The sequence below is a fragment of the Eriocheir sinensis genome, chromosome 3 (assembly GCF_024679095.1).
Source record: "Eriocheir sinensis breed Jianghai 21 chromosome 3, ASM2467909v1, whole genome shotgun sequence".
In the NCBI taxonomy this organism is placed as follows: domain Eukaryota; kingdom Metazoa; phylum Arthropoda; class Malacostraca; order Decapoda; family Varunidae; genus Eriocheir; species Eriocheir sinensis.
The window spans coordinates 11,872,419-11,897,550 of record NC_066511.1 but is presented as its reverse complement, the minus strand read 5'-3'; the positions used below and the strand labels follow the sequence as shown (position 1 = coordinate 11,897,550).

Sequence of the window (25,132 nt, the reverse complement as noted above, 5' to 3'; positions counted from 1 at the left end):
CCACGAAGATGATACCATCACTGAGGACGAAGCCCTATGAAGAGTGACTCGAGCGACTCAACCTCTTCACGTTGGAAAAGAGACGACTGCGAGGAGACATGATACAAGTCTTTAAGTACCTGAACAAGCTCAGCAACGTTGATCACTCCAAGCTCTTCACGCTACAAACTAACCTGAGAACAAGAAACAACGGAAAAACAATTCAAGCAAAGCGATGCAATACCGACATCGGCAGGAGTTATTTCTCGAATAGAGTGGATCGCCACTGGAACAGCCTCCCTTCAGAAGTGGTTAGCGCAGAGAGCATCAACTCATCCAAGAAACGCATTGATCGCCACTTTGTTGCATCGAGAGTGAACTGAACGTATCCAAGAATAGGTGCACAAGTGCTTTAATCCTTCCCTGCAAGCCACTTCTATGGCAAACGGATTGATTAAATCACTGAAAGCAGGCAGCCTAGTAATGAGCCAACAGGCTTTCTGCTGCCTGCTAGTCCATGTTTCCTTGTTTCCACGTGTTGGCCATCGTGAGAAAGGAAAAATCCAAGAACATTCCTGCCTCCTCTCGTCCCCTCCCCCCTTTCCCCCTTCTCCTCCTTCCCCCTCCTCCTCCCCCTTCCTTCCCCCCCTCTTCGCCCTCATGCAACAAACCCTCATCCTTTCCCCTCTTACCCCCCTTTTCTCCTTCTCCTCCTCCTCTTCCTCCTCCTGCTCCTCCCCCTCCTCCTCCTCCTCCCTCTACCCCTCCGCTTCTTCCTCTTCCTCCACCTCCTCTTCCTCCTCCTTCGCAATTATCTCTTCTTCGTTTCAGTGTACCCTTCCCTGCAACCAAACCTCCTCCTCCTCCTCCTCCCCCTCCTCCTCCTTCTCCTCCTCCTCCTGCAGTCCTAACCTTGACCCACTGTGCCCTTTCGCCCCTCCGCCTCGGGCACGGGAAGCAGACAGACCACGTTGCTACCTACCAAAGACCTATCCCTTAACCTGCCGCTTCCTCCTCCTCCTCATCCTCCTCCTCCACCTCCTCCTCCTCCTCCTCCTCCTCCTTCACCACTACCACCACTACTACTGCCAGTACTACCACTGCTGCAACTGCCACTGAAACCGCTAACATCGCCACTACTACCACCAACATCACCACCACCACCGCTACTACCACCACCACCACTACTGTGTCTTTCTTTCCTCCTGTACCACCACCAGCGCTACTATTACTACTACTACTGCTACTACTACTACTACTACTACTACTACTACTACTACTACTACTACTACTACTACTACTACTACTACTACTACTACTACTACTACTACTACTACTACTACTACTACTACTACTATTACTACTACTACTACTACTACTACTACTACTACTACTACTACTACTACTACTACTACTACTACTACTACTACTACTACTACTACTACTACTACTACTACTACTACTACTACTACTACTACTGCTATACTACGCCCCGAACTCCTGTCACCACCACCACCACCACCACTAAAGCTATTATTGTAGTAGTATCAACAACAAGGGTAGGCGTTCAACAACAAGAACATCACCAACAACAAGACTTAACACAGCAACAATATTATAATCGCAAACAATGACAAAAACAGCAATCAATTGGAGAAGGAAAAACAGCAAAACAAACAACAACAACAACAACAATAGTCCCCCATCCTCACCACCACCACCACCACCACCGGCAGCATCAACCTCTCCTCCTCATCACCATTATCATTTTCCTCCTCCATTTCCCTCCCACCACCCCCACCACCGCCACCATCATCTCCTCCTCTTCCTCCTCCTCCTCCTCCTCCTTCTTCTCTCTGTCTCTCTCGTTCATCCCCCTTTAAGTTTCGCATTATATTCTTTTTTTTTCTTGCATCCGGGAAAGTTCCAATCACAGCTTACGCCTCTCTACCTCCCGTCTGATAAGAGAGATAAGCCATCAGCCTCTGTTCCCCGGCGAGGCGCTACAAAACACGGGCTCATTTACATAGACATGGAGCGCCGCCAGGCCTTTGGGGGTAGGGACGGAAGGCGAAGAGAGAGAGAGAGAGAGAGAGAGAGAGAGAGAGAGAGAGAGAGAGAGAGAGAGAGAGAGAGAGAGAGAGAGAGAGAAGGGGACGAGCGATTAAGTTATGCAGTCCCAGGAAGGTAGAAGGAACGGAAAAAGGAGGAGGAAGAGAATGAGAAGAAATTGAAGAAGTGCGTCTGTATGTGTGGATGTGTTCGTAAGAGTGAATAATAAAAGGATAGACGTGTGAAGGGGACTCGATTTAGTTATGCAGTCCCAGGGAGGTAGAAGGAAGGAAGGAGAAGGAGGAAGCGTAGATGGGTGTCTGTGTGTTTGTGTGTGTTTGGGGGTAGGGACGGAAGGCAAAAAGGGAGACAAAGAGAGTGAAGGGAACGCACGATTAAGTTATACAGTCCCGGGGAGGTGGAAGGAAGAAAGGAAATAAGGAAGGAAGAAAGGAAGGAAGGAGGAATTAGATAAGAAGGCGTCTCTAGGTGAGGGTCGGTATCTGTTTGGGGAAAAGAGAGAGAGAGAGAGAGAGAGAGAGAGAGAGAGAGAGAGAGAGAGAGAGAGAGAGAGAGAGAGAGAGAGAGAGAGAGAGAGAGAGAGAGAGAGAGAGAGAGAGAGAGAGGAAGGAAGAGGAGGAGGAGGAGGAAGAGGAGATGGAGGAGGTGGGCGTGTCTGTGCGGATGAGAGTGGAAGTTCGAAAGAAAGAAAAGAAAGACAGAAAGATAGAAATGTAGATCGTTAGAGATAGATAGATAGATAGAGAGGGAGAGGAAGGAAGAGTGAGGGAAACTTATTCTTTGTCAAGGGTCCAACTTTTAACGATCACTTCGGGTTTAATGTCTCACTCAACTTTATATAGAGAGAAGAATGATAAGCAAACTGTGAAGGCCAGTCTAAGGAGGACCTGCCTGAGAGAGAGAGAGAGAGAGAGAGAGAGAGAGAGAGAGAGAGAGAGAGAGAGAGAGAGAGAGAGAGAGAGAGAGAGAGAGAGAGAGAGAGAGAGAGAGAGAGAGAGAGAGTGTGTGAACGAGCCAATCCATTCCACCGACTCTCCTCCTCTTCTTCCTTTGTGTGTGTGTGTGTGTGGGTGGGTGAGGGACATACAACTATAGCTAAGGGCGGAGGGGACAGGTTTTTTTTTCTCTCTCTCTCTCTCAACGATGGCGCCCGCGTAGGGATAAAAATCTGTCACAAAGAATATTTCGGATGAGCGTCGTTGATATTCTTGCGGGGTCCTTCTCGTAAAGTGTCTCACAAGGTTATTCGTATCCCTTCCCCGTCGTCTATTTCACGCCCGCAGGAGCTCAGGAAAGAATGGAGAAATGCAATCCTATTTTACCCACCTCCCGGGGACACCTTGGCCAGCCGCCCTGAAATGTTGCAGCTGTAGGTACAAGGGGGCGAAGGAAAGGACCTCGAGCACTCACTCACTCACGCCTCTTCCTTATACGCTGCGTGTCGCCCTCCGCCCCGAGTGGCTGGATGGCTGCTGGAGTGAGAGGGACACGATGCTGACGCTGGAAGTTGGTGTGAAGGACTCTCTCTCTCTCTCTGCAGGGAATGGTGGGCCAGGGATGTTGGAGACACTGAGAGGGAGGGAAGGATGTGTGGGCGTTTGTGTGTGTGTGTGTGTGTGTGTGGGTGGGTGGGTGTAAGGGTAAGGACACTTTAAAATTGTTAGAAGGTACAATTGGCTTCTTCAGAGAGAGAGTTAAGAAGTCTGAGAAGTGGAGAAACGTGCAAAACAGAACGAGCGTGATTCAGAAACGGAAAACTCATGCGATTCTTTACCCAGCTATGAATAATTAACTGAACTGATTGAGTCCAGAGGGTTCGGGACGGTGTTAATAACGGCGAGACAAGAACGTATGTGTCTCGCCAACGGGAAAACTTTTAAGTAAGCGTGTGACGGGTCATTTATAATCTGCTCGCTTTGATCAAGTAATCGACTGGCAGGTAAAAAGGAAGGGAAGAAAGAAAGTATAAAGAAAGCCAGACAGGGAGCCAGATCGACTGAGAGATTAGAAAAAAAATTAGGAAAAATGTGAGCAGTATGAGAGACAGACAGAGAGGAATAGAGAAACAGCACAAGAAGAATTTTGAAAGCCACCCTTCTTTCTCGTTGCAAAACAGTGTGTTAGTAATTAATTTTGTTTGAAGGAGTGATGGAATGAGAATTTAACCAGTCAGATTATGATGCCGTACACACACACACACACACACACACAAACACACACACACACACACACACACACACACACACAGAGAGAGAGAGAGAGAGAGAGAGAGAGAGAGAGAGAGAGAGAGAGAGAGAGAGAGAGAGAGAGAGAGAGAGAGAGAGAGACCCAGACACACACACACACACACACACACACACACACACACACACACACACACACACACACACACACACACACACACACACACACACACACCCCCCCCAACGGCTCACTAAACCCCTTGAAAGCCATATAGAAGGTACTTTCCTTGCAATTTAATCCGATGATATATTCATAAGCAGTACATTTATTATAATTAGAAAGTGTAATATACAAAATTAGAGGCATTTATCTTTTTTTTTTGTTGTTGTTCATATTAGACACCCCGTAGTTAATAGATGTCATAAAGAGATGGCGACCTTTTTGTATAGGGGAAGCATTTGTATACTTTTTGAGAATTTTAATATGGAAAACCGAGAGGCATTTGGCTATTTTTAGTTCACATATTTTCCCTGTAATAATAATAATCTGATGTCATAAAGCGATGGCAAGGTTTTGTATAGGGGAAGCATTTGTTTACTTTTCGGATTTTAATGTACAATAACGAGAGGCATTTGGCTATTTTTAGTTCATATCTTGCCTGTAATAATAATAATCTGATGTCATAAACAGATGAAGGCTTTTTAGGATACGGAGAAAGATGCTTTTGTTTATGTTTTTCATTTATCTCCGTCTGTCATAGCGGGAAAAAGATAAATACACCATAAATGAATAAGAGAGGAAGGGAGGGAGGCAGAGAACAGGAATAATCAAAGCAGTGAACAGGAAGATGCAGAAACAGAGAGAGTAGAATGTTATCGTTTTGTTGTTTGAATTTTGTCTGTCATGGCGAGATAAAGATAAAGTGTCGTAAATAAGAATGAAGAGAAAGAGGAAGCAGATTGGAATTGCAAGTGTGGCCAGGAAGCTGTAGATTTTTTTTTTTTAACCTTTTTTTTATATTTGATAGTTCACTGATTATTTTTGTTGTTGTTAGTTTTCAGTGTTCTATTTCTTTATTTATTTTTTTCATTTGACTTCAGGTGTAGAAGCTAAATGTCACGAAGAGAGAATTGCATTTTCTTTTTTTCTTTTTTTTTTCAAGATGTTTTTTTTTTTTTTACATTTTAATCTAGGTATAAAAACAAAACAGTCACGGAGATAAAAATAAAAAAGAAAGGCTAATCAGGAGGAGGAGGTAGAAGAAGGGGGAGGAGGAGGAGAAGGAGGAGGAGGAAGAGAAGGAGGAGGAGTGGCAGAGTGGAGAGCATTCATGGAGCGAAATCGCGGAGATAGACTTGATTTTTTTTTTCTAATTTATCATTTTTTTGTTTGTTTGTTTATTTAATTTTACATTTTAATTTAGGCGTAAAAGCAAAACCGTCACGGAGAGAAAAAGAGAGGCTGATCAGAAGGAAGAGGAGAAAAAAGGAGGAGGAATACATAGAAATACATAGGAAGAACAGACACCAGAAGACCTGGCGGTCTATGGCGAGGGTGTCTGTTTACTACCGCCACTACTAGTAATCTACGTGTGGTAGGACAGGATAGAATAGATGAAGGCTCCTCCCCACCCACCTCTCCCTCCTGCAGGAGGAGGGGAGGAGGAGGAGGAGGAGGAGAAGGAGGAGGAGGAGGAGGAGGAGAAGGAAGAGGAGAGGAGGAGAAAGAGGAGAAGAGGAGAAAGAGGGGGCGGAGGGACAGGCTGGAAGCATATTCATGGATCACAAATCACAGCAGCCACTATAAATAAAATTCGCCTGCTTCACTAACGGGCTGGGGCGGTCCAAGAGGCCCCTTCAAGAGAGCCTACCAGCGCTACAGGCAACACCTAAAAAAAAAAAAAAAAGCAAATGGGATGGATCAGGAAGGAGGGAGGAAAGGTGAAATAAGAAGGATGGGGAAGAGGCAGAAATGTCAAAGTGCCTGTACTTGCTAAATATATGATGCCTAATTGTAAAGTGTGCCAGCCTTGAGATCAGTGACCTTTTAAAGTTTTCTGGTGGTGGTGGTGGTTGCTTTTTGTTTTTCTGTTGAATTGGAAGCAGTGAGGTGTGTGTGTGTGTGTGTGTGTGTGTGTGTGTGTGTGTGTGTGTGTGTGTTTGTGTTTTATTATATTATCGTGATTTTTTTTCTGTGTGTGTTTTTGTCTGTATCTCTTTCGCTGCTTCTCTGTTTGTCTGTCTGTTCTGTCTGTCTGCATCTATGAATGTCTGTCTGTCTGTCTCTCTCTCTCTCTCTCTCTCTCTCTCTCTCTCTCTCTCTCTCTCTCTCTCTCTCTCTCTCTATCTATCTATCTATCTATCTATCTCGCAGATCTCAAGAAAGCAAACTTTGGAACACACACACATACACGTACACGCACACACACACACACGCATGCACACAATCTCGAGCGGTCGTGATGGGATAGGATGGGCGGCATATATATGGTTTTTTTTTCATATTCCGAAAGTAATTTAGGAAGTGAAATGAAAGTCCCCCGAGGGAGTCCTAGAGCACACACACACACACACACACACACACACACACAGAAAGAGACAATACGCGGGATGCATTCAGTCGACTCCGCCCCCGCCACCCCCGCCCTGCCCCTGCCCTGCCCTGCCCCGCCGTCTCCCCGCAACCCCGCCTCCGCAGACTTCCTTCCCTCCCTCCCTGGCAATGAAGCCTCCAAGTCCTCTTCTGGGAGCCACTCGCGGCGACGCACTGGTTCGAAAACTTGAGACAATTACCTGCTTCATTGTCTTCTTTTTTTTACCCTCTTCCTCCAAATCCTCCTCCTCCTCCTCTCCCCCCCCCCCCCCTTCTCTCACTCCTTCCCTCCCTCCTCCTTCCCGCACTTTTCACTGTGGCTCTGAGCTTTAACTTCGTCTTCCGTCACTCCTCAAGCAACTCCCGCTGTTGTGTGTGGGCCGCTGTGGGCTCGCTGGATAGCATCTCTTTTTTACCTCATAATGATGGATATTGTGTGGTTGTGTGGGTGGGAGGGGTAGTAGCAGTAGTAGTAGTAGTAGTAGTAGTAGTAGTAGTGATATAAGTAAGAGAATGAAGTTTTAATGAATAGGAGAAAGAGAATGAAGAGCAAGGAATAGGAGGAAGAAATGAGACAGAAGGAAGAGCTAAGTGGGGAGGAGGAGAAAAACGAAGACGAAGAGGAAGATGAGGACCAGGAGAAAGAAGGAGACAGAAGAGGAGGAGAAAGGAGGAGAACAAGGCTGAAGGAAGAGAAGTTAATTAAGGGAATGGCAGCAGTAGCAGTAGTAGGCCATTAGAGCAGGTTAAGGAGAGGGCGTTAATTAAAGAAGAAACAGCAGAGCCATCACAAAAGAATAAGAGCCGGGTGAGGTCCTTCGCTGTATTCCGTTATCAATAAAGCAACCATGTTTAGTGACCCATACAGAGAGAGAGAGAGAGAGAGAGAGAGAGAGAGAGAGAGAGAGAGAGAGAGAGAGAGAGAGAGAGAGAGAGAGAGAGAGAGAGAGAGAGAGAGAGAGAGAGAGAGATTTAGTTTACAATTTTCTTCCTTTCCATGCTATTTTTTCCTATTTAAACCTGTAGTAGTAGTTGTAGTAGTAGTAACAGTAGTATAAATAGTAGTAGTAGTAGTAGTAGTAGTAGTAGTAGTAGTAGCTAACTGTATTCTTCTTTTCTTCTTGCTATATTTATCTATTTAAACCCTTCAGAACACCCACAGATTCTCTAATAACCTCCAACTTCATTCTTCATAGATAAAAATACAAGAGTTATCCAGCTAATGTTTCTTCCTTTCCTTGCTTTTATTTTCCCTATTTAAACTTTTCAGAACTCAAATAACCACCAACTGCATTCTCCATCGTTAAAAATACGACTAAATTCCTTCTGAGCAGCGACAAACTTTCCAGTCCTGTCATTCATCCTGATAATCCTGCTTACCGCGCGTGTCTTCCTTGCGGGGGATAATGGTGACGCTTGGGGAAGGCAAAGTTCAGAGGGTGCAGGAGGAGAAGGAGGAGAAGGAGGAGGCATCTTGGAGAGTAGAGAAATGAGTAGAAAGGTGATGGTTGAGGGAGAGGGAGATTAGTTACAGAAGGAGGAGAAGGAAGATGGATAGACGAAAAGAAGTAAGAAAGGATAGGATAGGAAAGCAGGGAAGGGTTAAGGAAGTGGAGATGGGAGAAAAGAGAAGATAAAACGAAGTAAAACTGATGAGAATGAAAGAAGGAAGGATCGGAGGAGAGAGAAGAGAGGAAGGGGAGAGCAGGTAAGGGCTAAGAAGATGAAAAAGGGAGAATAAAGAAAGTGAAAGAGAAAATGAGATATGTGTGGGAGAGAGAGACAGAGAGGGCAGGCTTGGAATGAGGTGAGAAGGCCAAGAGAGAGATGTGGGAGTGATTTAGGTGTGTGCTGAAGAAAGGACAGGGAAGGGAAGGGAAAGGAAGGAATAATTACTGACTGCCGTGATTGAGAGCCGTTGAGTGTATGCTTGAGCTGCCCAGGACGAGAAGGAGGCGCAAGGGAAAGGAAAGGAGGAATAGTATAGTGGACTGCTGTAAAGAGAAAAGGGAGGGAAGTGTGAGCTAGTAGTAGTGATAGTAATAATAGTAATAGCAGTAGCAGTAGTACCAAGAGAGCCCGCTATATACGTAAGGAATGAACGGTATCAGGAATGCCATGACGAAGTAGAGCAACACACACACACACATTCACATAGATTGGCATAAGTAGATAGAGACGAGGCTGTGGTGTGGTGTTGGGCTGTAGCCGTGGCTGAAGCGCGTTCATGGAGATGGAGGATAATGGAGCCACTCCCCGCAAAGAGAAACTCCACAGAACTCGAGCCGGGGGATAAAAAACGTGGGTCGGTGTGTTTGCGGAGGGCAAGGTCACGGCGACCCGGCGAGGCGAGGCAAGGGAGGGTCGGCAGGCGAGGAAGGCATCGAGGCTACTTCAATGAGAGAGAGAGAGAGAGAGAGAGAGAGAGAGAGAGAGAGAGAGAGAGAGAGAGAGAGAGAGAGAGAGAGAGAGAGAGAGAGAGAGAGAGAGAGAGAGAGAGATATAGATACATATATACAGACAGACAGACATACAGACAGGCAGACAGACATATTGAAAGACAGACAGATGGACGGACAGACAGACAGACAGACAGACAGAAACAGAGAGACAGACGTAGACAAACATGTAACCATACTATTATAACCTCAGACACACAGATAGATAGACAGACAGACAGACAAACACAGTCAAAAAAAGTCCCTTAATATGACACCCCGCTAGGCAGGCTCAAAGCAGAGGGTCGTGGTGGTGGCCTAAGAACCCTTCATTAAGTCCAACATATGCAGCCCCCGACACACGTAAGAGTAATAACAGTTCATCAAATGTCAGATCATTAATACTCTTCATTGTTAGCCGCCGTAATCGAGAGTTTAATCAGCAACGGAATCATCGCCACTTTTATTAATGGGATTTTCAGCAGACGATAATTATTAATCAGTTGTCTGTGCATGATGTTAGATTTCATTCGTTTCAGTTGTGTTATAAAACTTTGGTAAATCGTATCGTATTATAATAACTTCACACTTTTATTTTTTATAGTATTAATCAGAGTATTACAACTTGCTCCCGTGATGTTGAAGTAAAAATGAGAAAGGTGGCAGGGCATAGCACATTTCCCTTCTGGTATGTGGCATGCGCTCAGAAACAGACCAGGTCAGGTTGTTAGGTTAGGTGAGGTGAGATGAGATGAGGTGGCGAGGTGAGGTGAAGCGAGGTGAAATGACGTGAGGTGAGTTGATGATAATAGGTCATTGCGTATCTTGGCGTCGGAATCATAATGGAAGTATTTTCTAGAGCATCCTGTGGTTAGTTTCGGAGCTACAGCCCGGCGTCTTCACTCGGGGACCACATACCAGCAAAGAGATCAGGAATATATATATATATATATATATATATATATATATATATATATATATATATATATATATATATATATATATATTTTTTTTTTTTTTACGTGTACGCCTGTAGCGCCGGTAGGCTTTATTAAGGGGGGCCTGGATGGAAGTTGGCCCCAGCCCGTCATGGCACAGGCAAGTGTTTATAGTGGCGCCATCTTCTCTTGGCTCATGCTGCCCCCCGGAACTCCTTGATTCACTTGGACGGTTTCCTCTAGAGTCCGGGTTGATGGGTGGTCTTCAGGACAGCATGTGGGTAGTTTTAAGCCACTCGGCGGTGACTGAAAAATCCGAGGTGGTAGCGTGGGGATTCGAACCCGCGTCGTCCATCACGCGGTGAATGTGGGCCCAGTACGCTACCACTCAGCCACCGCCTACCAAGGCAAGGGTGTGAGGGCGCCTCGCCACGAACACTTCGGGACACCCTTCGTCAGGCACACGCGCAGGGCGTTGGACTCCCGAGGGTGTGTTTCGCCACCTGCAGCAGATGGCGACGACCTTCTGATAAATATTCCGGCATGATTATGTCGAAATATTTTATCAGCACGAGTCTCTTTATCATAATCGGAGAATTAATTAATAAATGTTTACGAGAGGCTGATAATTTGATGAATATCGTCAAAAACATGCGAGTGTACAGTTATTACATTAGGACATGAAAGCAGCGATATGTTTCAGTGATATATTTTACATCGATTTAATTTAGAGGCGTTGCTTTGTCCTTGATAATTTGATTATCTACAAATTTTATCCCTTTTTCCTTTTAATTATGTAGTTTCATTAAATAGAATACATGTTTGCATTGATATGCTTCGGTAAAGTGATGAATTATTTAATAACGTCCACTTTGTAAAGAAGCCCCAACGAATAGCATCAAATTGTGTGGCCAAGGTTTCAGTCTTGGTCGTGGCGGCGGCACGCACCGCAAAGTTGTTTATTCTCGGGAGGGTCGATAAACGGGGACTCAGGGGACGCGGGGGCATCGGGGGGGGGGGGGGGGGGGGGGCCGGGAAGCTACTGGCGGGGGTGCCTCAGGGGGCCGCGGGCGGGGGGGTCCTCGGGTCCAGGGAGTGTATTCAACGTGATTCAAAGGCCGCAGGGACGAGATGCGTGTCGCGGCAAAGCTCAACTCAGCATAATTATGTCCTTCCATTTTACTTGAGAGTAGGTACGTTACGCTTCGCGAGATTCGCTCTCAAAATTTGTTTTAGCTTAACTTCCTTTGTGCATCAGAACTCAACCAAGTAATCCGCCTTCTCGCCCGGTAAAAGCGAGCCTGCTGCACCGCTGCGCCGCGCACCCAGCGACACTTTACTAATGGGATGACGAACCGCAGACCGTGGTGCCCGACACACACACACACACACACACACACACACACACACACACACACACACACACACACACACACACACACACACAAAAGCACACACACTCACACACACTCCGCTGCGGTAGCTCAATCGGTAGAGCGCTGCGCTGCAAGGCTTCACGGCCAAACAGGCGGCGGTTTGAGCCCCGCTCATGCCGTATTCTTTCCGTTGGCTAGGAGTGGTTACTGTCCCCCCTTGAGCAAGGAGGATGGGGGGTGTGGTGTGTGAGCTCCTGGCAGTATCCAGAGATCGACGAAAATGTGCACTAGTTCATGTCGGGAGGGTACCTGCTGGCGAAAGCGAATCCAACTCGTGATCAGGCCGTGGTGAATTACACGCACATGTATGCCTTAAATATTCACATTCTTGCTCTGATGTATCTGTGAATACTAAACACGCTAAGGTTGTCCCCGGTGCAGGCTACTTGCAGAGACGCACAAACACATATCCCCGCCTGACAGCCACCGAGCCGCGCTGTCCCCGGTCCTGGAAAGCTGCCAGAAGGTGCTCGTGTCGGCCGTCCCGCCGCCGGACGCGAGACTCAGACGCTGTGGTGATAGGCACGTCAGCCCCGTGGTTTCCTTAGGCAGGCAGGAACGTTACTCTTTACACGCCAATGCAAAGATCAGCGGCGGGACTTCTGTGTGCAAGGGAACATTTCCCTCACACTCCAGCCGTTGTGGCGAGCACACGCATGATTGCAGCCTATCTGTGCGCGTGGCTATGACATGCAGATCGGTCATTACCACGGGTGTTACACGCCGAGTGGGAAACCTGCGTTGCGTGGCGGCCCCCGGCAACCACTGACGTGACCGTGCTGACCTCCTGCCAGCGGTGACCCTGGCCCGCGCCACCACCACCAGGGGGCGGGGGAAGGCGAAGTGTTGTTGCAAGAGCTGCAGGTTATGTAAGCTGTCTCAGAATGTAAAGTGAAAAGCTCACGATGTTCTTAATTCAATTTAAGTTAACCCAGACGACCACGGCAAAGATCCACATAGTAACATCAGGTTTTCCGTCCCTACCTCCTTGTCCCCTCCCCTACACTCGTCCCCCACCCCGTCTTTTCCGTCACTCATGCACTTTCCCCTGCCCGGTCCTGCGTTGCGCCCCGCGTGGCGACCTTTGCCTCGCCCCTCCCCCCCTTCGCCTCGCGCCTCGCGGCCCGTGCGGGGTCACGCCTTGGTTTTCGTATATTGATGCAAAATCCCCTCCAACAACTTTTACGGCGCCGGCTGTATCGGATGAAAGGAGGAAGAAGAACCATCAAGGGAGGTAGGGAAGGAGGGAACAACGTTAAAAGGAGAGGAGAAGTGGGCAAAACTAGAAGAGACAGTAATCCGAGAGTGAGAAATGGAGGAGTCTTGTCATCACTGAAGGCCAAAGAGTGACTGGAGAAAAATCTATTAGTGGTGATTTCTCCTGCGAAGATCCTGATCACGAGTGACTTGCAGTCGTCCCCACCTCGTCTCTCTGCGTCCCGAGTCCTGGCCTGGCCATCCGCGAGTCAGACCTCTAAAAAAAAAAATTAGAAAGGAAAAGAAAAGTGATGCGTTCTCGTGGTGGTTGAGCGTTTCGTCGCCTCGGCTGTCCCTTCATACCTTCCGGGAATATTGCGTGACAGATGCGCGGGGGAAGAAAGAGACAGGGGAGTGTGGCGGGTCGGCAGAAAAGAAAATATTATGAGCCAAAATAGAGGAGAAAAAACGTGTGGAAAAGGAGGTCTGTGCATGGGAGTGTGAAAGAGTGAGTTTAGGCGAGAGAAAGAATTCTGGTGTGAAGCGCAGAAAGGAAGAAGTGTGAGAAGAAAATGTGAGATGAATGGCTAAGGAGAGGAGGAGCATAACGAGAGAGAGAGAGAGAGAGAGAGAGAGAGAGAGAGAGAGAGAGAGAGAGAGAGAGAGAGAGAGAGAGAGAGAGAGAGAGAGAGAGAGAGAGAAACACAATAGAAACACAAAGCTAGCATGCAAAAAAAACAAGGAAGGAAGGAAGGAAGGGTGTGAATGAGATAAAGGGAACGAAGAGGAGGAGGAAGAATGAGTGAGTGAGTGCGTTGGATGAGGTAAGATATATGGAAGCAACAGACTTAGGTAAGAAAGACAAAATGGGTGAGTAAGAGTGAGTGTGAGGGCGCGCGTGCGAGTTGGTTGGTTAGGTGGAGTGAGGGAAATAAGACTGCTAATGAGGCTGCATGCTGTCCTCTTAAACGAGCGCTGAGAACCGGGAGAGGCGAGGAACAGAACAGTCTAGACGGCTTAGAGTATGAGACGGGCGGCAAGGCTTGGAAGGAATGTGAGGGGGCAGATGTTGAGGCGAGGAGGAGGAGGAGGAGGAGGAGGAGGAGGAGGAGGAGGAGGAGGAGGAGGAGGAGGAGGAAAGCTGGTTTGGCCCTAGAGAGAGAGAAAAAAAGAAAGAAAGAAAGGGACAGATAGACGGAGAGAGATTTTAACAGCCAGAACTGGAAGGAATGTTCAGGGGCAGATGTTGGGGGCGAGAAAGAGAAGGAAGAGGAGGAGGAGGAGGAGGAAGAGGACGAGGAGGAGAAAGAGAGGAAGATAGAAAGAAAGGGATAAATAGACAGAGAGAGAGGTTAAACAGCCGGAATTGGAAGGAATGTGAGAGGGCAGATGTGGGGTGGACGAGGAGGAGGAGGAGGAGGACAAGGAGAGCTGTTCTGACCTTACAACAGAATGGAGGGGAGAGAGAAAAGAAAGAAAAAAGACCGAAAGAAAGAGAAAGAGACTTAGACAGATACAGAAAGAGAAAGAGAAGGTTAAAAAAGCCTTAATTATATTCCCTAGTAATCCCAGGGAAGAAATCTTAGACGAAAAATAAGAAAGGTAACTCAGGTAACTCAGCATCGGTACCCTCAATTCTCCTCTTCTACGCTCGGTAACATCGAACCCCAGAACCCCGCTAAGCACATCCTGGAATCTCGCTCACCCACCACGCAGAGACAGAACACAGCAACTCCGACGCTACACGCACAAAGAAACGAACAATTAAAAAACCCGAGGACATGAAGAAGACAAAAGGTGAGGGAAGTGAAGGGAGAAAGAACAGGACGAGAGAGTGGATAGGCGAGGCAAGGGTCGGAGAGGGAAGGAAGAAGGGACAGAGAGGGAGAGGGAGAGAATGGGCAGAGGGCTTGACGGAGGGCTGGTTAGGTCAGAGGTCATCAAAGAGGTCGGCCAAGAAACACGGAACAGGTTTATCCCCCACAGAAGCGTCTCCTCATCCCCCCCCCCTCCCCCCACTCGTTGCCGCAGCTCACCACGCGCGCATACACACACACACACACACACACACACACACACACACACACACACACACACGCACACAAACACAAACACAAACACATTCACTCACTCACTCATTCCCAAAACACAAGGGTAATTCTTTTTTTAACGTAACCTAAAACACACACACACACACACACACACACACACACACACACACACACACACACACACACACACACACACACACACACACACAAAGGTGAAGATTAAAATAAAAGCCCCGCATGGATTCTTGTTGAACTTTTAATAAGACTTTTTTGTGGCCGACGAAATAAAACATATAACAAACATGAATTTTAGGCGGAGGAGGAAGGAGACGGATAATTTAACACACACACACACACACACACACACACACACACACACACACACACACACACACACACACACACACACACACTCAGAGGAGGAGGAGAAGCAGGACCAGCCAGGGAGAGAGGGAGAGAGGGAGGCTGAGGCGGTGTGGGGTGAGGTGAGTGAAGGGTTCAAAGGTGCCTCTTTGTGCTGGCAGCCTCGAGTCCTGGAGTCCGGCACGTCGGGGTCAAATGAAGGACTTAAAAGGTTAGTTTCTCCCGCGCTGATCATGACTGTCCGCGTCGAGAGAGAGAGGAGGAGAGAGGGAAGAAGGAGGAGGGATAGCAAGGGTAGGTAGGTAGGTAGGCAGGAAGGGGTCTGCCGAGATACTGGTCAGGGCAGGAGTCTGAGGCAAGGGAACGGAATGAACCTGCACGGGTGGCGAGGAGGCGGGACAAGTCATGATGGAGAGATAGAGAGAGTGTGGTTCTGCAGGAACGGAGAAGGAGTACGGTGGAACAGGGAAAGGGTAAGGTAAGGAAAGGGTATTTTGAGGGTAGGTGACTGTGGTAGGGTGGAACAAGGAAGGAAAGGGAAGGTAAAGAAAGGGTATTTTGAGGGTAGGTGACGGTAGCAGGGTGGAAGAGGAAAGGGAACGGAAGGAAAGGTAAGAAAGGGTATGTGAGGGTAGGGGTAGTCATGATGGAGAGATAGAGGGAGAGAGAGTGGTTCTGAAGGGAAGGAAAGGGAAGGGCAGCAAAGGGAAGGTAAAGAAAGGGTATGGAAGGGCAGGGGTAAGGTAAGGAAGGGGTATTCTGAGGGTAGGTGACTGTGGTAGGGTGGAACAAGGAAAGGAAAGGGAAGGTAAAGAAAGGGTATTTTAAGGGTAGGTGACGGTGGTAGGGTGGAACAAGGAAAGGGAACGGAAGGTAAGGAAAGGTAAGAAAGGGTATGTGAGGGTAGGGGTAGTCATGATGGAGAGATAGAGGGAGAGAGAGTGGTTCTGAAGGAAAGGAAAGGGAAGGGCAGCAAAGGGAAGGTAAAGAAAGGGTATGGAAGGGCAGGGGTAAGGTAAGGAAGGGGTATTCTGAGGGTAGGTGATTGTGGTAGGGTGGAACAAGGAAGGAAAGGGAAGGTAAAGAAAGGGTATTTTGAGGGTATAGGTGATGGTGGTAGGGTGGAACAAGGAAAGGGAACGGAAGGAAAGGAAGGGTAAGAAAGGGTATGTGAGGGTAGGGGTAGTCATGATAGAGAGATAGAGGGAGAGAGAGTGGTTCTGAAGGGAAGGAAAGGGAAGGGCAGCAAAGGGAAGGTAAAAAAAGGGTATGGAAGGGTAGGGGCATAGGTCAAAACAAGGGGAAGGAAGGAAAGTGATCTGGAATGAGGAGAGCAGAACAGAGGATTGAAGGGCAGGGAGGGAAAGGAAGGGGTTGGTTACAGAGGTGGTGGGTTAGGAGGGGGTCAAGGCGAGGGGGGTTTGAGAGAGGAAGGGGCAGGAATAGCTAGATCTTAGGGGCTGGGGGGAACAGAGGTGTTGTTGACTAGACCAGACCAGACCAGGGATACGTGTGAGTATGTGTGTTCAAGAGCGATATCCATCCCCCTCTACGCTCGGTAACATTGAACCCCAGAACCCCGCTAAGCACATACTGGAACCTCGCTCAGCCACCACGCAGAGACAAAACACAACAACTCCGACGCTACACGTACAAAGAAACGAACAATTAAAAAAACAGAGGACATGAAAAAGACAAAAGGTGAGGGAATTCGTATCATAACTCCGCTTTTCACATCAATTTCCTCACTGCATGAACGAGTACTTACATTCAAGACCCCAATAATTCGCCTCATAACGGTGGTGTGGCCAGAACGTGTATTCCATCCTGTTCTTCCCGACCCACCACCACCACATCACAACCACAACCACCAAAAACACCAGCCAGAGAAGTGCACGTAACCCATTGATCGAGATGCACGGACACCAACCCAACGACGGGGAAATCATGGAACAATCTCTCGTGCATTTTTCATCCCCGCCAAGCCTCAGCTCAGCCCGGGACAAGCGCCGCCGCCTCGCCCCGTGCCTGGCTTTGGGGGTCTCATATATATTCTTAATAGTGAATATCTGGGACAAAGGGCACACGTTTGATCTTCCCCCCGACGTAATGGCGTTCCCGTGTCGCTCCGAGCAGACCAACTATTCCCCCCAACCCTTACCGACTTCACCTCCTCCTCCTCCTCCTCTCCTTTTCTCTTCTCCAGCCTCTTCTCTCTCATCTATTTCACCCTCCTCCTCCTCCTCCTCCTCTTTCTTATCAATCTCGTCCTCCTCCTCTTCTCCTCCTCCTACTCCTCTCTCTTCTCTTCCTCATCCATCTTTTCCTTCTCCTCCGCCTCCTCCTCCTCCTCCTCCTCCTCCTCCTCCTCCTCCTCCTCCTCTTCCTCCTCCTCCTCCTCCTTCTCCTCCTCCCTGGCTGAGTTACCAGCATCCACTCCCAGGACATCTGTGTTAATGTTTGATCCGAGGCATTGTGTATACATGATATTCATTGTTTATTCACACATTAGGCAGCGGCGGCGGCAGCGTCTGTCTGTTCGTCTGTCTCTGAGTGAGGGACGGTAAGCAAAATAGTTCAACTGGTAGTAGTTGTGGTCGTAGTCTTGGGGTGAGAGCTAGCAGTCGTCTTAGGCTTGGTGGCCGTAATGGTGGATAGAATGAGTTAGTTAGGGCTTCGAGGAGAGTTAGTCGTCGTCGTAGTAGTCTTGGTAGTCGCGTGGTAGATGAGATCGGTCAGTTAGCAAGATGGCGCCACTATATAAGACTTATCAGTTCCATAACAGGCTGGGGCCGGCCATCAGGACTCACCAAGAAGAAGCCTATATCGGCACCATAGGCAGAAATGTAAAATATTAAAAAATAATAAAAAGATAAAGAAATAGACGAGACTGAAGGAACCGATTTTTTTTTTATATCTTTTTCGTTATAGTCGTTTTTACACCATCGCCACCACCGACCAGACGGGAAGGATACAGGTATACCGAAATGTCTGTCTCTGCCCTCTCCCCCTATCACCCCTCTTCCCCTCCCACTCCCTCCCTCCAAACACACGTCCGCCTACCGCTAATTATGGACAGCGTGAAGCCAATTAAAGGAAACAAAACATGGGCGGGCAGGGCGGTGCGGTGCGGCGCAGGTTGTCCCTCTATACGTGTGCAATTAGGCGATGGTGCTAATGAGTGAGTGTGTGTGAGTGTGTGTATGTGTGTGAGTGTATGTGTGAGTGCGTGAGTGAGAGAGGGAGTGTGTGTTTGTTGTGATTTTTTTTACATTGCTATAGATATACTGACATAAATAATCACTCATACACACACACACACACACACACACACACACACACACACACACACACACACACACACACACACACACAGGTGGCTCAATCGGTAGAGCGCTGCGCTGCGAGGCTTAACGGCCAAACAGGCGGCGGTTCGAGCTCCGTTCAGGCCGGATTCTTTCGGTTGACTAGGATTGGTTACTGTCCCCCTTTGATCAAGGGGGATGGGGTGTGTGAGGTCCTGGCAGTACCCAGAGATTGATGATAATGAGCACTTTCTCTCGTTGGGAGGATACCTGCTGGCGAAAGCGAGTCCAGCTCGTGATCAAGCCGTGGTGAATTACACAAACAACAGCAACAACAGCAACAGCAACTATCATTAGGATCATAAAACAGTTCACGAAAAGCCCAGTGAATAACTTCTACGAGAGGCTTTTCAAACAGGAGAACTGATGTGCTAATACGTTTAAAAATACTGGCTAACCTCTCCATCGGCCTCACAAACACAATCAGAAAGGAGTAGGAGAAGAAGGGGCAAGAGGAAGCACTATACCCTTGACGTTAATACTCAAATACTAACCTCACAATCGGCCCTCACAAATACACTACCAAAAGGAGGAGGAGGAGGGGTAAGAGGAAGCACTATACCCTGATATGTCTACTAGGGTTACCTCAAGACCATTACCATTACCTTCAACATCCCGAGAAGACTTAAAGAGCGGACTTCAATGTTGGGACTAATGCTCTATTAATAACCTCTCAATCGGCCCTCACAGTAACACAACCAGAAGGAGGAGGAGGAGGAGGAGGAAGGGTAAGAGGAAGCACTATACCCTGACGTGTCCACTGAGCGTTCCCCTCGTCCTAATCCTCGTCGTCGTTGTCGTGCGCGTAAAGGAGGGATTAAAACAGCAGCTATTGTGGCCGAACGTGATGGGCCGCAGCTGACGTGCAATATGTGTCAGCTCCCCGGAGGTCCAGAGGGAGATTGACGTCCACTGTAATTAGATTTCGGTGGCGAGGGTTGTGTTTTGCTGCGAGAGAGACAGCGCTGTGACCTGTGTTGGGTGTGTGGATATGTGGATGGGTGTGTGTGCGTGTGGGTGCGTGCATGTTCGGAGATGGGTGATTGCGTGTGTGTGCGTGGATGTAAGGTGGGTTTAGGGAGAATATAATGGTTTGCGTGTAGTAGGGAAGGGATTGTTGATATTCAGTCACCGCGCATTGAAATAATAAGCCCGACATCACGTTTTGGCTGCTGGTGGTTTTGTTGTGAATGCCATTGTTGTTTTTCATGATGTCATTGATGTTGATAAGGATTAGTTATTTGTCTCACCAACCTTTTAAAGTCGAAATGCCACAAAACTTCAAGAAATTTACGGTACGCCTTTTTTTCTATTTTTCTTTTTACTCCGTTTTCAAATGCGTCTCGTCAGATCACAGACTTACATAAGAACATAAGAACGCAGGAGTCTGCAAGAGGCCGGTAGGCCTGTACGAGGCAGCTCCTTTGACCCTAAGCTCCCGTGGATCTAACCCCACCTAATATCGCTGTCCATGAATTTATCTAGTCTATTTTTGAATGTGACAATTGTATTGGCACTCACCACATGACTGCTAAGCCTATTCCACTCATCCACCACCCTGTTAGTACATATTAGACTTTTTTTTTTACATCCCCGCCTATAGCGCCAGTAGGCTCTCTTCAGTGGCCAGATGGTCGTCCCAAGCCCGTCATGGCGCAAGCAATTTTTATAGTGGCGCCAGTTATGCTTGGCTCATGCTGCCCCCCGGAACTCATTCTTGATTCAGTGGACGGTTTCTTCTAGTGTCCGGGTTGATGGGTGGTCTTCTGGACAGCATGCGGGTAGTCTTAGGCAACTCGGCAGTGACTGAAAAATCTCAGGTGGTAGCATGGGGATTCGAACCGACGTTGTCCATGGCGTGGTGAATGTGAGCCCAGCATGCTAAACACTCAGCCACCGCCTACCCCTCGTCTACCCTGCTCGCCAAGGCCGTCCAAGTGACGCCGGCCTGTGGCCGTGGGTGTGCCCAGTTCATCCAAAACCGACGACTTCACACACCTCACTCCCACCCTGTTTCTTGACCCCAACATTCATTTTTGAGAAAAACTGAGACCACCAGCATCTTCCTGAGGAAATTCTGCATCACACAAGCATAAAATTGTAACAATAATGTAAAAATACACATACGAAAATCAGAGTTAAATGAAGTAAGGAATACACATTTTCTTACACTTATTTCCCTTCAACTCCTTAGTACTCAGCTGGTTTTCGTCGCATCACTTTTATAAGCACAGATCCTACTTCATTTAACTCTGAGTTTCGTATGTGTGTTTTTACATTATTGTTACAATTTTATGCTAGAGTGATGCAGAATTTCCTCAGGAAGATGATGGAGGTCTCAGTTTTTCTTAAAAATTAGCGTTGGAGTCATGAAACAGGGTGGGAGTGTGAGGTGTGTGAAGTCGTCGGTTTTGGATAAACTGGGCACACCCACGGCCGCTGCGGTGCTTCACTGAACACAATACAGGGAGATGGGGGACGCGCAGTCTCGATGTAAGTCTGTGCGTCAGATCGTTGTTAATGATCAGTAGTCTGTCCCGAATCCATTGTAAAGTCGAAATGCCGCAAACCTTCAAGAAATTCACGGTACTTTTTTTTTTGTTTTACTTTTTCATTCCGTTTTCAAATGCAATGTCTCGTCAGATCGCTCGTGATGGCAGACAAGTAAGAAGAAGGGAGTAATTTGCATGTCCATTAGTGACTGTGTGTGTGTGTGTGTGTGTGTGTGTGTGTGTGTGTGTGTGTGTGTGTGTGTGTGTGTGTGTGTGTGTGTGTGTGTGTGTGAGTGTGAGTGTGTGTGTTAAAAGTTCAGTGAAGAAAAATAGAATACGCTGGAAATCGCAACGGGCTATGTTTTCGACCACTGACTTGGCTGGTTTGGAAGTGTTGTGTGTGATTTGTGAAGACTTAGTAATGAGGGTGAATAGAGACGTTTATTGAATGTTAGCAGGAGGAATATTTGAAAAGAAAAACGAAAAAGAGGAGGAGGAGGAGGAGAAAGAAGAAAAGGAAGAAGAAACAGAACAAGAACAAGAAGAAGAAGAAGTAAAAGAAAACAAGAAAAAAGAAAGAAAAGAAGAAAAAATGAAAGAAGAAGAGAAAAGAAGAAAATATTTGGTGCTTCATGGAGTGCGCAGAAAACTCGAAAGTCATTGCATAATTTAGGACGTCAAATACACACACACACACACACACACACACACACACACACACACACACACACACACACACACACACACACACACACACACGACCATTACTGACCAATCCACTCAAACTTCACCACACCACTAATATCACCATCACCACCACCACCATCACCACCACCACCACTGGCAAACACTATTAAGCCACCTCCAAGCCACAACCACCATTACTACACAACACCACCATCACCACCATCACCATTCCAATACGATACATCCCCTCCTCCCCTCATTCAGCACGACCAGCACCATTACATTGCTTCACGACAACGCTTTATCACCCCGGCAATACAATACCAGCAATAACGTGTGGACGACGGAATTCCAGCGCTAGTCGAGCCCGTATTCACCCCACCAACGCCACGACCAGCAAGCCATGCAGCCTCAGACACCACACTGTTATCCACCACCTCCTCCTCCTTCTCCTCCTCTTCCTCATCCTCCTGCATCTCGTCCTACCCAAGACATCTATTTATCACTCTTTCGTAATCCATCTGGGTCCATATACTCAAACACTTTGGGGCTTACACACCCACATTTGGTAAGTCTTTCTATTCATTTTCACGCGCACGAGTGGAAGCTGATTCACGTTACATATACATTTTATAGAAAAGTGAATATTCAAAGAGTGTTGTAAGAGGAGACGTATGATACTCACGCACATCCTAATACACACACACACACACACACACACACACACACCACGCAACATTTATCAAACTACATCAGTAACGCAATTCATCATTCTAGTTCGTTGTTCTTACCTTCCTGTCGCTTTTACACGGGCAGGAAGGTAACCCATCTTGACATCACAACATGAAATACTGGTGTGACGAATACAAGCTTCCCCCGATGCAATGTAACCACTTCAGCACCACGGAATATATATATGTTCGCTGATGGCCACTTAGGAAGTAAAGAAACCCTAGAAAACCCATAACTAATACCACATAAAAGACTTCTAACACCCTATATAGTCTGTTCCTAATCACGTTTGATTATGTTCACCGTATTATACAGTGTCGGAAGGGAGACCAACCTTTACTTTGTTCACTAGTGCCATAAGGAAAACATCTCTTCGTAGTACCACACAGAAGACTTTAACACCGTATATAAACTGTTCCCGATCACTTGTGCTCATGTTAACTTTATTTTTCAGTGCCGGAGGGGAAACCAATATTCACCGCGGCCCACAACGCCTCGTCCACCAGTCTCGAGCTGCACTGGAAGGCGCCCAACCATTCCACTATACACGGGGAGTTTCTGGGCTACTACATAACGCTGCGGCCCAGGGACATCCCCAACCTGAGGAAGGACCAGGAAGTGAACGTGACCATCAAGGACCCAAAAGTGACCGTGAGTATTACGTCTACAGGGGCAGGACGAGGAAGGGGAGGTCATGGGTGGCTCCGGCGTGATGGTTCTTTCTCCTTCCTCCCCTCCTCGTGTGTGTGTGTGTAGGGATGGAGGTGTTGTGTGTAGGAGGGAAGGGGGGAGTGTGAGTGCGTCTGTGTGTGTGTGTGTGTGTGTGTGTGTGTGTGTAAGTGTGTGTGTGTGTGTGTGTAAGTGTGTGTGTGTGTGTGTGTGTGTGTGTGTGTGTGTGTGTGTGTGTGTGTAGGGGGGGAGGTGTTGTGTGTGGGAGGGAAGGGGGGAGTGTGAGTGTGTGTGTGTGTGTGTGTGTGTGTGTGTGTGTGTGTGTGTGTGTGTGTGTGTAGGGAGGGAGGTGTTGCGTGTGGGAGGAAAGGAATGAGTGTGAGTGTGTGTGTGTGTGTGTGTGTGTGTGTGTGTGTGTGTGTGTGTGTGTGTGTGTGTGTGTAGTGCGGGAGGTGTTGTGTGTGGGAGGGAAGGGGGGAGTGTGTGTGTGTGTGTGTGTGTGTGTGTGTGTGTGTGTGTGTGTGTGACTGAGGTGAGGGTGTGCGAGTACAAATATATGTAGCAGTATGTTGACTCTACACTCACAGGCGGAACATTTGCAATTAGAGAACATGTTGACACTTGACAAAAAAAAAGTCATTCAAAAAATAATAGACAAACTAAGTTTCGGAATATATTTGTATTTTTGTTCAGTAAGGTTTTTTTTTCATTAGTTCAGATGGATTTAGTTTTGTTTTGATGTGTGTGTGTGTGTGTGGAGAGTGGATATATTGATTGAATTAGTATACCGTAATTGAGCTAAAGTTCGTGTGTGTGTATGTGTGTGTCATTTACCATGGTCTGATCACGCTCTAGACTCGCGATCACCAGCCAGTAACCTTCCCGAATAAGCTTAGAGCCATGTGACGTATCCTCGGGTACGGCATGAACCTCACACCACACCCACCCACACACACTCGGGAGGCGGGACACAACCCCCTCACTGACACCCGGGACCCGTTCACTGCTGGGTGGAAAAGGGACATGGATTGAAAACTGCCCATCCTTCTCCACTCCGCCTGGGAATCGAACCTGGGACCTCGTGGTTGTGAGGCGAACGTGCTAATCATTCTGCCACGGGTATGTAGATAAATAAACAGAAAGAGATACATAGAAAGATATAAAGATATCAAGGGAAAAATAGATAGATAAAGATAGATAGATAGACAGATTATCACACAAACACACACACACACAAGACACGTCCCTGTTTGCCGTGAATGTTAATGATGCCCCGCTAATCAGGGGAGGAATAATTGTCCCACTGATGGCATGTCATTGCCCTTGACTGGCTAATCACTGTGTCTGTTGTGTTTATGAACTAACCCACACTAACAAAGACTTGCCTTGCAGCCCGCCCCGCCCCGACCCTCACCCCCGCCCCGCCCCAACCCATACCCCGCTCCGCAGTACTCCTTTCTATGCCGTGGGTCGTGAAATCTCGAGCACTCGGTTGGGATTTCAGTTTTCCACGCAAAATTTTTTGATTAAACTGGCTTTGTGCTCAGCCGAACCGGTTTTGTTATTTTGTGGCGGGTCGCAGCCTCCAGAGGGGCGGGGAGGAGGGGGACGCCGCCGCCGCCGCCGCCCCTGGCCCGGCCTGTGACCACTGTTGGACTGGCGGCCCCTGGGAAATGGCAATCAAATTCCTTTCGAAAAATAACACCTCTGTGTCATGTTGAAGTATTCCGGGCATTTTCCGCGCCAAGAAAAGTGAAGCCGTGATTGATAAGTTAATGCTGGTTAATTATAAATTCAGGCGGATCAGCTGCAAGGGAAGTCATCACCATCGACGATTTTTTTGTAATGGAGTAAAATGCGATTCTTTACAATATATAAATAGCTCGCCAAATATTTCATCGTGACCCTTTAGTTGGAGACGAGAGGAGAGAAAACG

At 47.6% G+C, this 25,132-nt stretch overlaps 1 protein-coding gene across 4 annotated transcripts in view; it reads left to right on the top strand.

Annotated features, from left to right (window-relative positions):
• Positions 1–25,132, top strand: part of LOC127005150 (tyrosine-protein phosphatase 99A-like) — a 107,834-nt gene that overhangs the window by 13,554 nt on the left and 69,148 nt on the right. For all 4 annotated transcript variants that reach the window (XM_050873816.1, XM_050873792.1, XM_050873800.1 and 1 more), the window contains exon 2: positions 22,982–23,178. In XM_050873816.1, the coding sequence (XP_050729773.1) occupies positions 22,982–23,178 (197 nt within the window). The remainder of the gene's footprint in view (positions 1–22,981; positions 23,179–25,132) is intronic.